This window comes from Squalius cephalus (genome assembly GCF_949319135.1).
Source record: "Squalius cephalus genome assembly, chromosome: 13".
Taxonomy (NCBI): domain Eukaryota; kingdom Metazoa; phylum Chordata; class Actinopteri; order Cypriniformes; family Leuciscidae; genus Squalius; species Squalius cephalus.
Window position 1 is genome coordinate 13,371,219 of NC_137134.1, and position 15,076 is coordinate 13,386,294.

At 37.0% G+C, this 15,076-nt stretch overlaps 1 protein-coding gene across 1 annotated transcript in view; it reads left to right on the plus strand.

Annotated features, from left to right (window-relative positions):
* Positions 1 to 2,709: 2,709 nt before the first annotated feature.
* Positions 2,710 to 15,076, plus strand: part of LOC307169589 (adhesion G-protein coupled receptor G7-like) — a gene marked incomplete at its 5' end in the record, with an annotated part of 28,917 nt that continues 16,550 nt past the window's right edge. The window contains 9 exons of the mRNA XM_079890323.1: positions 2,710 to 2,783; positions 5,442 to 5,452; positions 7,362 to 8,156; positions 8,254 to 8,367; positions 8,447 to 8,550; positions 8,670 to 8,825; positions 10,427 to 10,518; positions 10,636 to 10,766; positions 14,635 to 14,802. Coding sequence (XP_079746449.1) covers positions 2,710 to 2,783; positions 5,442 to 5,452; positions 7,362 to 8,156; positions 8,254 to 8,367; positions 8,447 to 8,550; positions 8,670 to 8,825; positions 10,427 to 10,518; positions 10,636 to 10,766; positions 14,635 to 14,802 — 1,645 coding nt within the window. The remainder of the gene's footprint in view (positions 2,784 to 5,441; positions 5,453 to 7,361; positions 8,157 to 8,253; positions 8,368 to 8,446; positions 8,551 to 8,669; positions 8,826 to 10,426; positions 10,519 to 10,635; positions 10,767 to 14,634; positions 14,803 to 15,076) is intronic.

Genomic DNA, 15,076 nt, shown 5'->3' on the forward strand with positions numbered 1-15,076 from the left:
AGGAAATATATCACACTGTGCAAGTGATTTCTGGATATTTTTTTTTTTTTTACAAAATTCTTACATATTGTACCTTAAAGTCAGTGGATAAAACACTGACACAATGATGAACAAGTAACTATAATATTTACAATAACATATTGTTTTACTGAATAATAAAGTAAACATCATTTCTTAATTTACCAATAAATGGGCATATTAGGCTAAAACTATATTCTATTTTGGTAGTGTACTACAATAACAGTTTAGGCATAACATCATTTTAATTTACAGGATGAAAAGTGGATTCATTTTGAGGTTAACTAAAGAACTGTAATTAATTTTTTACTTTTATTTAAGATTCACTTTAAGCGAGTAACCCAATCCTAATGTAGAAATGAGCATGCGGATAATAGGCTAACATATGTGTAACAGCCAAAATATGTGTAAGTAAAAATGTGCCATATTTGATTTTTAACAGGAAATAAAGTGAACCGTGAGAGATATTATCTCTTCAGTGGGTTGTAGCCTACTGTTATTTACTGTTATGTTATGCTGACGAAATGCTGCAAAAAATATCTTTCCAAAGAATTTCAGTAAACAAAAAAAAATCCAGACAACATCAGCTGTGGTAAATACAGGTTTCTATGGAAGAGGATTAGGGCCAGGCAATAATAAAAAAAATAAAACCATCTCGAGATTAAAGTCATTATAATGCGAGATTAAACTCGTTAAATTTCGAGAAAAAAAGTCGAAATACAATCTTGAGAATAAACTCATTAAATATCGAGAATAAAGTCGTTGTGTTGCGAGAAAAAACTCGTTAAGTTTCGAGAAAAAAGTCGAAATACAATCTCGAGAATAAACTCATTAAATATCGAGAATAAAGTCGTTGTGTTTCGAGAAAAAAACTCGTTAAATTCCGAGAAAAAAAGTCGAAATACAATCTCGAGAATAAACTCATTAAATATCGAGAATAAAGTCGTTGTGTTTCGAGAAAAAAACTCGTTAAATTCCGAGAAAAAAAGTCGAAATACAATCTCGAGAATAAACTCATTAAATATCGAGAATAAAGTCGTTGTGTTTCGAGAAAAAAAGTCGAAATACAATCTTGAGAATAAACTCATTACATTTCAAGAATAAAGTCGTTGTGTTTCGAGAAAAAAAAGTCGAAATGAAATGTAGAGAATAACGCATTCGATCTGTGTTCATTAGCCTACTGATAGAGGACATGGCAGAGTTGGATCACTTAGTCAAGCTATATTTTAGACTTTCTTTCAGTAACAAAGCCGTCTAGGTCGGCTAGAGGAGGAGCTGTACTATCATGGAATAATGTCCACTTTAATGCACCCTATAGGCGGGTGAGAAACAGCGCCATGAATTATGCAGAAAATGCAAGACTGCTCTTTGTGCATTGTGTAATGTGTCAAGTTCAAAGCTTCATAAAACAATAATTCCACAGTAAAAACTGCTTAAAATTTGGATTTCGTTAGACAACAGCTCTTCTATAATGGGATAATGTCCACTTTAACGCACCCTCTGATGCGGCCTAAATGCACAACTAGTAGGAATGATGGCGATCATGGATCAAGAAGGCGACTCTGAATTTGTTTGCCCCATTTAAAACTTTAACGGTCCATAAAAAAACCCGGTAGCCTACAGAAATTTGTGCCAATATTTCGGTTTCCACTAGATCAATATATGCTCTATTACTCCCAGTCGGATTTAACGCACCCTTACATATGGCTGAGAAATGCAGAATTTCTTCATTCATTTCTAACACAGCTTGGTGCGAGCAATGCCATACACACAGGGTGCTTAAGGAAGCGTTGCGTCATTTAAAGGGGAGGTCCGCGCGTCAATAAGTAGCCTAACGAATAAGTAACTGGATTCAGCCTCGTATGCAATGAACTCTGATCGAATGCGTTATTCTCTATATTTCATTTCGACTTTTTTTCTCGAAACACAACGACTTTATTCTCGAAATTTAATGAGTTTATTCTCACGATTATTTCGACTTTTTTTCTCGAAATTTAACGAGTTTTTTCTCGAAACACAACGACTTTATTCTCGATATTTAATGAGTTTATTCTCAAGATTGTATTTCGACTTTTTTTCTCGAAATTTAACGAGTTTTTTTCTCGAAACACAACGACTTTATTCTCGAAATTTAATGAGTTTATTCTCAAGATTGTATTTCGACTTTTTTCTCGAAACACAACGACTTTATTCTCGATATTTAATGAGTTTATTCTCAAGATTGTATCTTGACTTTTTTTCTCGAAATTTAACGAGTTTAATCTCGCATTATAATGACTTTAATCTCGAGATGGTTTTATTTTTTTATTATTGCTTGGCCCTAATACTCTTCCGTAGGTTTCTGGTCCTCCTCCTATTCAAATTTTTTATTTTTATTATTTTTTTTTTTTTACAGCGAATGTCATTGAAAACACGATAAGTGCGTCACAGCCATGGAGCTGCTCTGAAGATCTATTAGCCTACATTAAAAACAAGGTGGATACCCCACATTCAAATATGAATTTTATTTGTAGTATACTGTAGGCCGCAAACTAAATATTTTTTAAATGTAGAACATTACACTTACACATCCCAGTATTTCTCATTCTCTCTTTGTCCTGTTTTAGCTGTTGACTGGCGTCTCTGGACAAGGCGGGAACATTTGATCTGAAGCGGCCGATGTTGTGGGGTTTCTTGCTCCCTCTAGCGGTCATGTTGTGTTTTAACACAGCTCTGCTTGTCTACTTCTCTCAAACCATCTGCTGTGCAAATCCCAACCTGAAGAGGTACGTAACTGAACCGTAAACGAATGTTCCGGGTTTAAATCAAGTCAAAGTTTATGAAGATCGTCATTTATGATTTGATTCGGATTAAAAATAGTTTATTGAAAATAAACTATTTTATGTAGGCCTAACAACAGTAACCTGGTAGCTTTCTGAGGTGTAGCTAATTCTCAGAGCTTTGATGTTTAATGGCAACCAGTGGCGTGCACAGACCTCCTCAGGGGCAGGGGCGGAAGGACCAAAAAGGGCACTTTTTTAAAAAACATTTATTTTTTTTAAATAAATCACGTATTTAAAGCAGTACCCATCTGTCTGTTGTGTTTTTATATATTTTAATGACTTCCTCAAAATTATTTAGAATATCTTGCTCGATGGAGAGCAGCAGTAGGTCAGAGAGCCTCTCTTCATTACCAATGAAAAGATGTTGATACAATTAGAATGCATAACACATCAAACAAAAATAGGGAAATGATGATAATATTACTAAATATTATTTACTTTACCAAACAAAACAGAGAATCAAGTTGGTAATTATAAGGAATTCATGTTTAGTTATGTTGATGTTATAAATGTATGTATGTATTCATTAAAGTGTAAAGTGTGTACACTTTACAATAAGGTTTCATTAGTTAATTTGTTAACATGAATGAACTAATAATGAACTGCACTTCTACACCATTTATTAATCTTAGTTAATATTAATTTCAGCATTTACTAAAACATTATTAAAATGCTAATCCCCAAGCTAATAACACTTTATTGAGTTATACTTTTATGATTGTTAAGCATAACTCACATGCTACCGCAACTTTTACAGTAGCATGGTAGGATAAAGGTTACTTTTCCGCATTAGCTTAATGTTACCTGCTGCCCGTGCAGTTTGAAGATTCGCGGCGAACTGCTGCGTACATACATAGACAGTAAAAGAAATGGACACAGCGACCCCATTGGATTCAACGGAGAAAAGTGAAGTCAATTAGAAGCACTCACTTCCTGATGGCTGAGCGTACTGGACAGACTCAAACTGAGCTTGACGACGTAGATGTGACGTGAGCAACCCGTCTGTCTTCTAGTAGCTGTGCCAAGAGAAAACTGAATCATTCCCTTCCGAATCTTGCAGAGACGGAGAGCGTGAGTAGGAGGTGTCCATGAGCTAGGAGCAGGAGAAACTTTTGCTAAGTATTCTGATTAATTATTTTGTCATTTTGCCTTCACGTCCCCCCGATTGCCCGCAAGCTTCTCCTCCTGTCCATACGGTAATCTCTCTACTGTGCGACAGAGAGTCGCGTGGTTATGACGCAATCGTTAGCCTATTTTTACAAAAACTGCTTCTACGGGGCCATAACGTAAGATACAAGGTAATGGAGCCTTTTATACATTTTCGTTTTCTTTATAAATAAATAATGGACAAATGGAGTCTTTAAACTCCTCAGATGTAAAGTTATTCGCTGTCAAAGTGACGCAAAAATGAATGGGAGTCAATGGAATGCTAACAGCAGGTGATGGTCTGCTAATCAATGGCGGCCCCCGGGGAAGCTTCAGTTTTTTCTGAAACATTATCCCCTTGCGTACATAGCGCTGCAAAGGAAACTCCACCTACCCCTGTCACCTCCGCCAAAAAAAAATATTTAATAGTTTTTTTGTATTATTATTGTTAGTGGCAATGGTGTATAAGTGTCTTGTTATTTATTATAATATTTATTTTAATAATTATTATTATTTACATTTATCAGAGAGGGGCACAATACATTTTGAGACAAAAGGGGCAGGGGCTTGAGCCAAGGAAAAGACAAGATTGTAGAAGATTCCCTTTGTCAGCTGACATTTATTTTAGTTCAGTTTAATAAATTATTAAATTATCTCATATACTCTCATTAGGTACTGTAAGATTGTACTTAAAAATGTAAATCATTTCAACCTAAATTACATTAAATTAATTAGTTGAAGCTTGTATGACTTATAAAAAAGTTGCAAATTGCATAACTTATTTTGATGAGATAAGCAATGTAAAAGTATATTTTGTCATTCATTTTCTACAGTGTATAGTAAACTTTAGATATTATAATATATCTAATATAATATGCAAACAGTCTTTTCAAAAACTTTACTTCAGTCTTTGATTTATATCAGACTTGCTTTAGGACAAATTATGGATTTCAATTTTCTTACTGTTTATTAAATAGGTTTATTTGAAAATATGTGGTTTGTTTTATTTATTCTTTACGGCTCTCAAGGCTCAACGATGAAACAAAATATAACTACAGTTTATAGTGATTTTTGTCAGATGTTGATGCTTAACATAATGATTCGGTAAAGTAAATATTATAGGCCTACATCTATAGAGATTAGGACAAAGGAAGCTTTTAGTTGGAAGTCCCACTTCGTAAAGTCAAGTTAGTGCCTCATTTTAGCTGTTTAATCTGTCAGTAATGTAAGTTTGATTGGAAATGTGGCTGTTCATATATAATATATATATATATATATATATATATATATATATATATATATATATATATATATATATATATATATTTATTTATTTTTATAAAAAGTCCCACTTTTATTACATGTCTACATGTCATTAACTACTTAATAAAAAATAAAAAAAATGTTTGGTAGAATGTCCTCATTGTGTTCATGTTTTATTTTGCTGTTATTGAGGTGGAATACAGGTAAGGTTAGGTAAGTTAACCATTACCTAAAAAAATAATTCATACTTTTAGAAAGTGGACATTTTTAATTTCATTTTTAAATTCCTCTACATCAATTATGAGTTTCAGCATTAAACATGTTGACAAAGGGTATATAGGATGAATTAATGAATTATTGAGCTTTCAGTCTCAAGACACAATATCCCTCTATAATTTTGCATGCATGTTTTGGGGATACCCTGATAAAGATTGGTAAGAAATATATGTGCCTGTGTGAATAACACAGAATAATATGTAATATACTGTCATTGTTTAGCGCTGTTTTCCTGCCTCATTTAGCTCTGTCTGTAATGTAAGTTTAATTGGAAATGGATGATTATTTCCATGACTGAAGGACTTCCCACTCCAGCAAAGATCCAGCCCTTTATAAACCAGACAGTAACAAGAGTTCATATTAGTAGTTAGTTTTATATTTGTCGTGTGTAATGGACCACTTTCTGCTCTTAATCTTTACTGCAGGTAAGGTTTACTTGTTTACTTTTGAAATTGTTAGAATTGTAATACACATTAATTATATATAGTTAATAGTTTATTTATCATAATAATGATAATAATAATGAAACATATGCATTTCAATGTGTGTATATATATATATATATATATATATATATATATATATATATATATATATATATATACATATATATATATAGTAATACATAGATTTTATTGACCATACTATGTTGTTATTATTAATATTATTATTAACAATAGCAATAATAAAACATATTAATTTACTATTTTCATAATTAAATAATAATGGGTATATTTTAAACAATAATGGATTATAATTAAATTTTGATGCTTTATCTGATTGTGCAGCAAGACATTACTTCTCATCTTTTGTTTCTTTCTTTACCCTGTTTGCACAACTTGCATTCCTGATTGTTTGTTTTCTGGGTTAATTTCCATATAGGTATTTTGCACATCACAGTTCTGTGTAACCGCATATCACAAATATGAAATAGAAATAGAAGTAGCCTACTAATTTGACTAATGCACTATCCATATAGCTACAAATCGTATGAAGGGGTCTGTGTGATGTGTTTGTGTATACAAATACAAATGTAATGTATATGCAACAAGTGAATATTCACAGTTGTTACCTTGAGCTATTTCTGGTCTGACCCATATAAATTACTTTTTATTGCTATAGTCCAAAGTATTCAAATCATATCAAATAGTTTTTTACTTCATTTTGATGTTTTAACTAAAGTTTTGTTTGAGACTACACTTCTGCTAATATTTGGTGTTATTTGAGTGAGGTTTTTCAACTCTTTCAGACAAACCCACCAATAAAATGGCACAAATCAAAACAAACTGACATTTGTTGCTTTTCAGGTTAGTTAGACTGGTTTTTCCTGTCTTAATGGCTGGTTCTTGGAATAAATTGGCAAGCTGAACAGGGGAACACAAAAGCAGGAACAGGGGAAAATCCAAATCCGAACTGGCAGCCAGTTTATACAGTCCATAAGAACAGGCAGAGGTTCAGGCCCAGGCAGACGATCACTTGACAAATGTTAAAACGCAGACAGGAATAATCCATCGGAGCAAGTCACTAGCCAGAGGTAGCGAGAATCACTGGCATAGAAAAAAGCCGGGATGAATAAACAAAAAAACAAAACCGATACAAATATGTAGTTAAATAGACAAAACACACTGGCAATGAAAGAGAAAAAAATGAGGGGTAGAATTAGGAACAGATCAGAAAAGAATGAGAAACAGCTGTTTGCGCGTGCACGTCCACTTTTATTACAAAGCCCGATCAAATGCGTGCGGCCGACATGTGAAAAACACTTGCAGGAGAAGAGACAGATCAAACCTACAACCTGACAGATACCTTTTGTCTAATGTTTGTCTCTGTAAACAGCTGTTTTTGAACAGACTTGGTGTCAAAACAATTCGACCGACTCATTTACACTCCAGACAACAACCCAGAGATTCACCACTACAGCACCCCTGGACACCAGCACCTCAACATTCAACACCTCTACACTCCAGACAACAACCCAGAGATCCACCACTACAGCACCCCTGAACACCAGCACCTCAACATTCAACACCTCTACACTCCAGACAACCCAGAGATCCACCACTACAGCACCCCTGGACACCAGCACCTCAACATTCGACAACTTTACACTCCAGACAACAACCCAGAGATCCACCACTACAGCACCCGTGAACACCAGCGCCTCAACATTCGACACCTCTACACTCCAGACAACAACCCAGAGATCCACCACTACAGCACCCCTGGACACCAGCACCTCAACATTCGGCACCTCTACACTCCAGACAACAACCCAGAGATCCACCACTACAGCACCCCTGGACACCAGCCCCTCAACATTCGACACCTCTACACTCCAGACAACAACCCAGAGATCCACCACTACAGCACCCCTGAACACCAGCACCTCAACATTCGGCACCTCTACACTCCAGACAACAACCCAGAGATCCACCACTACAGCACCCCTGAACACCAGCACCTCAACATTCGGCACCTCTACACTCTATACTGCAACCCAGAGATCCACCACTACAGCACCCCTGAACACAACAACGACCAAACCCAATCTGGTGTGTGAAAACAAGGGTACCTTACTAAATGGGATCTGCCTCTGCCCAGACGATTGGACTGGAACTACCTGCAACATCTGTAAATCCCATTGAAAATATTGCGTGATATGTAGACTGAATAATCTTGCTTAAGTTCTCAAGGTTACTGACAGTCTTGTCTTTGTTTTTTTTTCCAGCAAATTTCTGCCCTGAACAAAACCCCACACAAACCGGTGAATTCACCTTTCCAAAAACGTTCTTAGGCCAGTTTGCTTCCTCAGTGGAGCGATGTCCATCAAATACACCAAATGGTATTTCAGTCTACCTTTCTGTATTTACTATATACTCTCTACTTTAAATATCTCTTCATTTAACATGAATGTTTTTCAGTTGGATTCCCCAAAGCTTCGACCCTCTGTAATAAATCTACTCACTTATTTGATCCTCCAAACAATCTAGATTGTGGTTTGACCCTGGACACCATTAATAATGATGTAAGTAATCAATGTCTAATGATTGTAATATATAGTCATATAAAACATGAATTTTACTCAGATGAAAACAGAAAAGGTTGCATGATTGCATAATTGATTTTTTTAATTTTTTTATGAAGCTTTCTGGAGGTCAAGTCGATGTCCTCAAATTAGCCTCCAGTACCCAGATCCTCACATCCATACCCGAACGGCTAACAGCCCACAACATCACAAATGCTGTTAAAATAACCAACATCCTGCTCTCCCGTGATGAAACTGCAACTCCACAAAGCACGGTACTTATTAAGCCTTAAACAGATTTTAAAATTTAAAGTCTCCTGTCATGAGGGACATTTCCAGATTTTCTCCATTTAAACTGTGTTGTCTGTTCAGTACCTGTTTGGAAGTTTGGAAACATTACCCTTTTTTATGTTTTTGTAAGAAGCCTCTTATGCTCACCAAGGCTGCATTTATTTAATGTAAAATATTGCAAAATATTATTACAATTAAAATAACTGATTATTTATTCATGTGATCAAAACTGAATTTTCAGCATCATTACTCTAGTCTTCAGTGTCACATGATCCTTCAGAAATCATTCTGATATGCTGATTTGATGCTCAAGAAACATTTCTTGTTACTTCTTATTCACATAATTATGTTTATAATGTTTTATTATTAATACTAATAATTATAAAAATAATTATATATTATATATTAATTGTATTATTATAAGAGTCAATTTTTTTATGGGAAACAGTATAGCAAGACAATTTGTATTTGCTCATGTTCATGGCTTTTTTCTTTCTCTATTTACTCTGCAACTTGTTTTTCATAATTTGCATGTTGTTATTTCCATATGCAGTGTAAACATTGCATGTCAGTGCCTAATTTTCCAACCTTCTGATGAAATAGACATATATACTAATTTGACTACTCCAGGTACACCACAGAACACTATACATAATCGACTGCGCAGGTCCAGTTTTAGATTCTGCGTATTCAACCATGCAAGCACACATTTTTACACTTCTTTGCTAAGGTATGTCCGCAACATGTTTATAATATTACTGTACACAGATGAGCAAAAACATTGACCACATGCCTAATCTGCTGTTGGTACCTCCACGTGCTGCCAAAACAGCTCCGACCCAGCGAGGCATGGACTCTACAAGAACCCTGAAGGTGTCCTTTGGTATCTGGCACCAAGTCATTAGCAGCAGATCATTTGAGTCCTGTAGATTGCGAGGTGGAGCTGCCATGGATCGAACTTGTTGGTCCAGCACATCCCACACATGCTCAATTGGATTGAGATTTGAGGAATTTGGAGGCCAGAGTAACACCTCAAACTCATGTTCCTCAAGCCATTCAGAAGATCCAGTTTCGACGCTTGAGAGCCCATTGTAGACGCTTTCGACGGTGGACAGGGGTCATCATAGACACTCTGGTCTGAGCTACGCAGCCCCATACGCAGCAGAGTGTGATGCACTGTGTGTTGTAGCCAGCCTTGAGTGCCCAACACCCTGTCGCCAGTTTGTGGTTTATCACTTCTCGGACCACTGTTAGTAAATTCTCACCACTGCTGGCCGTGAGCAACCCACAAGCCTTGCCATTTAAGAGATACTCTGACCCAGTAGCCTTGCCATAACAAATTGGGCCTCATCAAATTTCGATCAGATCTTCATTCCTGCCCATTTCTCATGCATCCAACATGTTGATTACAAGAATTGTTACTGTTTGCTTACCATCTAATCTACCCAGAACTTAATATGTGGTCTTGTTAGGGGAGATGATCAACGATATTTGCTCCACCTGTGACTGGTCATAATGTTTTGGCTTATCAGTGCTTATACAAACCAGAGTTGCTTTGAGAAACTCTTTTTTCTTCATTGTTCAGGATATTGCAGTGTCAGCAGTCGCCACAGTCAGTCAGCTCCTGAGCGCAAGTCATGGGATGTACTTTTCCATCAACCAAACTTCAATAAATGAGTAACAAAACAATTCACACTCACTGCACTGACACTGACATACAGAACCATCTCAACCAAAATCGTAAGCACTTTCTTTTTGACCTGCTAGTCTGACTTTTTAATTGTGTTTGTTTAGACTAACACAGACTCTACAGAAACTCTCTCTGCGTGAGAAGTCAAATCCATTGCTGGTGCAACCGAACATGGCAGTGCTGTCACTGAAGGGGGAAACTCCAATCCGACAAGTGCAATTAACCTCTTTTAAAGGCAAGTTTGAAGCTTTAATATACAACAGAACTCTCAAGAAAAAAGGTGCATTCATGGCATGTCAAAATGACAAGATTCCGACTTGTAAAAAGTGTTCATGACCTTGTAGAATTAGCAATTGCAGTTCTACAAGGGTCCAACTTGTACCACCAGGCCACTGCAGATTAATTTTGGCATTAATAGTTTTACCATAGAGATGCATAATTACAAGTCTATGGACATTGGAGTCTATAGACCACCGTCTGCAAAATCTGTGTATCTTGAGAAATTAAATGATATGCTTAGGGAATGCAGTTCAAAGAATTATGATGGGTGATTTTAATATTAACTGGGAAGACAAGTCATGTAAAAAGGCACTGAAACAAATTACAAATAAATTTGATCTGGCACAGCTAGTTAAAGGACCTACTAGGATAACTTCATCCAGAACCCAAATTGATCTGATATTTAGTAACAAACCGGAGAGAGTAACCAAATCTTTCAATATGGTCACAGGTTTGTCTGATCACAACTTAATTATTATAGCCAGAAAACTCACTAATAACCGGTCTACATTTTCCACAAATATAAAGCCATGCCAATTTAGAATACCTAAGAGTGATGTATGTCAATATGAAAATGCTATTAAAAACATAAATTGGAATGAACTACTACTTGGTACAAATGTGGATGCTGACACACACATGTTTCTATCCACAATTCAAAAAATAACAAAACAATTTTTAAAGGAAAATAAACCTAAAAGTGACAGTAAATATACTCTCCCATGGATTAATGGTGACATAAGGAGACTAATGAAGGAGAGAGACCAGGCACTGTGAACATTTCTTAAAACTAAGTTACCAACTAACAGATATATATATGTTCACTTCTTTAAGAAATAGGGTAATAAAAGACATCCAAGTAGCTAAAGCAAACTTCTTCGTTAGTCTGATAGGTGAAGCTAAGGGAAGTCATAAACAAATCTGGGACTCCATAAATAAGCTAACTGGGAAATGGCATAATAATACAACAAAGCAGTTGGTGATTAAAGATAAAGGATCCCTGGTTAAAGAGGCAAATGAAACGGCTACTCTTCTCAACTCTTATTTTGTGAATTCCGTTAAGATGACAGTACACACAAATCTAACTGAACTTCCCAGTCCTTTACCAATTGATATCTCTCAACCTGTCCTATCCTTGTTGAACGTTTCTGCATTACAAGTGAACACAATTCTGAACTCTCTTAAAAATTCGAAATCAAAAGATATATTTGGATTAGATACTCTCTTCCTTAAACGGCATGCAGGTTTATTTACTGAATCAATAACAAAGATAATTAATGCCTCTTTTAAGGAAGAGAAGTTTCCAAAGGATTGGAAAACAGCCATCGTTGTTCCAGTTCATAAATCAGGAGACCCGACTGATGTGAGCAATTATAGACCGATTAGCATTTTACCCGTCATCTCAAAAATTGCAGAGAAATGTGTTGCTGAACAGCTGACCACACATCTAGATAGTAGCCCTTATACACTGCACCCAATGCAATTTGGTTTTCGAACTAACCATTCCACTGAGACCGCAAACTGTTTCCTTTTAGAAAACATCAAGCTAAAATTGAATAAAGGAGGTGTTGTCAGAGCTATATTTCTAGATCTAAGTAAGGCATTTGATACAGTCAACCATCAAATACTTATTTGTAAACTGGCAAATTTTAATTTCTCCGATAATGTGATGAAGTGGATGAAGTCCTATCTTGAGGGCAGAGTTCAGTGTGTAAGGGTGGGTAGTGAAACATCGTCCTTCCTGAGCAATGAAATGGGTGTGCCTCAGGGATCCATCCTGGGCCCTCTCCTGTTCAGCTTATATATAAATGATTTACCATCGATCTGCACAGGGTGTGAAGTTCAGATGTATGCAGATGATACTGTGATATATGTCCATGCAAGAACCAAAGAACAAGCCGCTTCTAAACTCAGTGCAGTAATGATTAATGTAAACAAATGTCTTAATTCACACCTGTATCTTAATATTAAGAAGACTGTTTGCATGTTTTTTACAAAAACACACTCTGCAACTGACTATGATCCGAAAGTATATGTGTCTGGAGAGGTCCTCCAAGTAGTCTCCCAAGTTAAATATCTAGACATTATCCTTGACTCCACCCTGTCCTTCAAAAAACAACTGAAGAAAGTAATGCAAGTAACTAAATACAATTTGGCCAACTTTAGGTATATAAGAAACTGCCTAACAACCACAACAGCAAAATTATATATGAATGCAATGATTATCCCCCACTTAACATATTGTATGACAAGTTGGACTCAAGCAAGAAGCACAACACTGAAGCCTATTCTTTCTTTGTACAAGCAGACTCACAAAGTGTTATATAGAAAACTCAAAACCTACCACCACTGTAATATTTTGGAAAAATATGAAATCCTTAGTTGGGAAAATTTAATTAAATACAGTGACATCTGTCTGGTGATTAAGATTTTAAATGGTAAAGCTCCCCCACCACTTGGTACCTTTATTAAGCAGACAAATGTTACCAACAGAACTACAAGATCAGCTCTAAGAGGAGATTGTGTAATCCCTTTTAGGTCTAGCTCCTTCAGCCAATCATGTTTTTCTGTAAGAGCTTCTCAATTATGGAACACCATACCAATTGAAATAAGAACAGGTAACAACTACTATACCTTCACACAAAGTCTTAAGGCCTGGCTTTTGAAAAGTCAAACATGTGAACATTTTTAAATAAAAAGTGCATTGCACAAGTTCTCTCCCCGTTGCCAGGAATTTGTACTGATGTTTTAATGTTTGGATGTTTTGTGTGGTTTTATGTTGTGAAAATTGTTCTGTTTTATTTGTTGTTTTATCGTGTCTTGAGGTACTTTTTGTTTACTGTATATTTTATAATTATAAAGGTTTCTAAACATCTTGCCGAAGGACTGCAGTTGAAAATTAGCCAGTAGTCTAATACTGGCACATTTACAGTAATGTTGATCAATGTGCGCTGTCCTTATAAATAAATGAAATACAAATAAAATACAAAAATGAACAGCTAAGAGTAGAACGTCACATGTTAATAATAATAATAATTTGTGCTAATCAAAGCGCTTTACATGGAAGGGGGAATCTCCTTAACCACGACCAATGTGCAGCATCCACCTGGATGATGCGATGGCAGCCATATTGCACCAGAACACCCACCACACACCATGGGGATGATTAGGAGGCCATGATGGACAGAGGCCAATGGGCAAATTTGGCCAGGATGCCGGGGTTACACCCCCACTCTTTTTCGAAAGACATCCTGGGATTTTTAATGACCACAGAGAGTCAGAACCTCGGTTTAACGTCTCATCCGAAGGACGGTGCTCTTTGACAGTATAGCGTCCCCGTCACTATACTGGGGCATTAGGACCCACACAGATCACAGGGTGAGTGCCCCCTGCTGGCCTCACTAACACCTCTTCCAGCAGCAACCTGGTTTTCTCAGGAGGTTTCACATCCAGGTACTAACCAGGCTCAGCCCTGCTTAGCTTCAGTGGGCAACCAGTCTTGAGGATCGCCCCAAGTCCTGTTCTGGCTGAAAAATGTGAAAATCCACGACTTCGTCGAGATCTCCGGGAAGAATGGTACCTCAGCTGTGCGTCGAGCTCCGACCTCAGGAACCAATCATCCAACCATGAGTGTTTGAAACAGAGCGGAGAAGTCCACTCAAGCCTAATGCTTGCGGAGGCCTGGGAAGTCATGGCTGCCAACTCAGCGTCAGCCACAGACTGAACTATGACAGCCGAAGATGGAAGTTCAGACGAGTAATTCAACTCAGAAGGCATAAGCCCGCCCTCCAGTGCTGTGATTGATAACTCATCTTCCTCATGAGCCCAGATTAAGAAATTAAGCTCACCTGTGGACGAGCAGCCTAACTCATCCAGAAACTCGACTGGGGGACACGAGTGTGCTGAGGAACAGGAACTATCCCGGCAGAAACTCTCCCAATGTAACCTCCAGATCGTCCTGAGCACCTGCCGCCAAAACCTCGTACCAAGAGGTAGAAGGACCAGGAGAGAAAGCAGCTGAGGTGACTCTATGCATCTTGAAGAAGTACGAGAGTTGCGACCGCAACGTTCCCATGGGCATGCTCTCGTAGTGAGTGTATGACCCACCCATGAACGCCATTTCATCATGAGCGCGGCCCATATAGTGAAAACATCACTCGTGGCCATCCAAGAGAGAGAGAAATCGTCTGCACCCAGGAGGACACGGACGGAACGGCATCTTTAAAAAGAGGCAATCTGCCATGCAGCTCTTTTAGAGGAATTCAC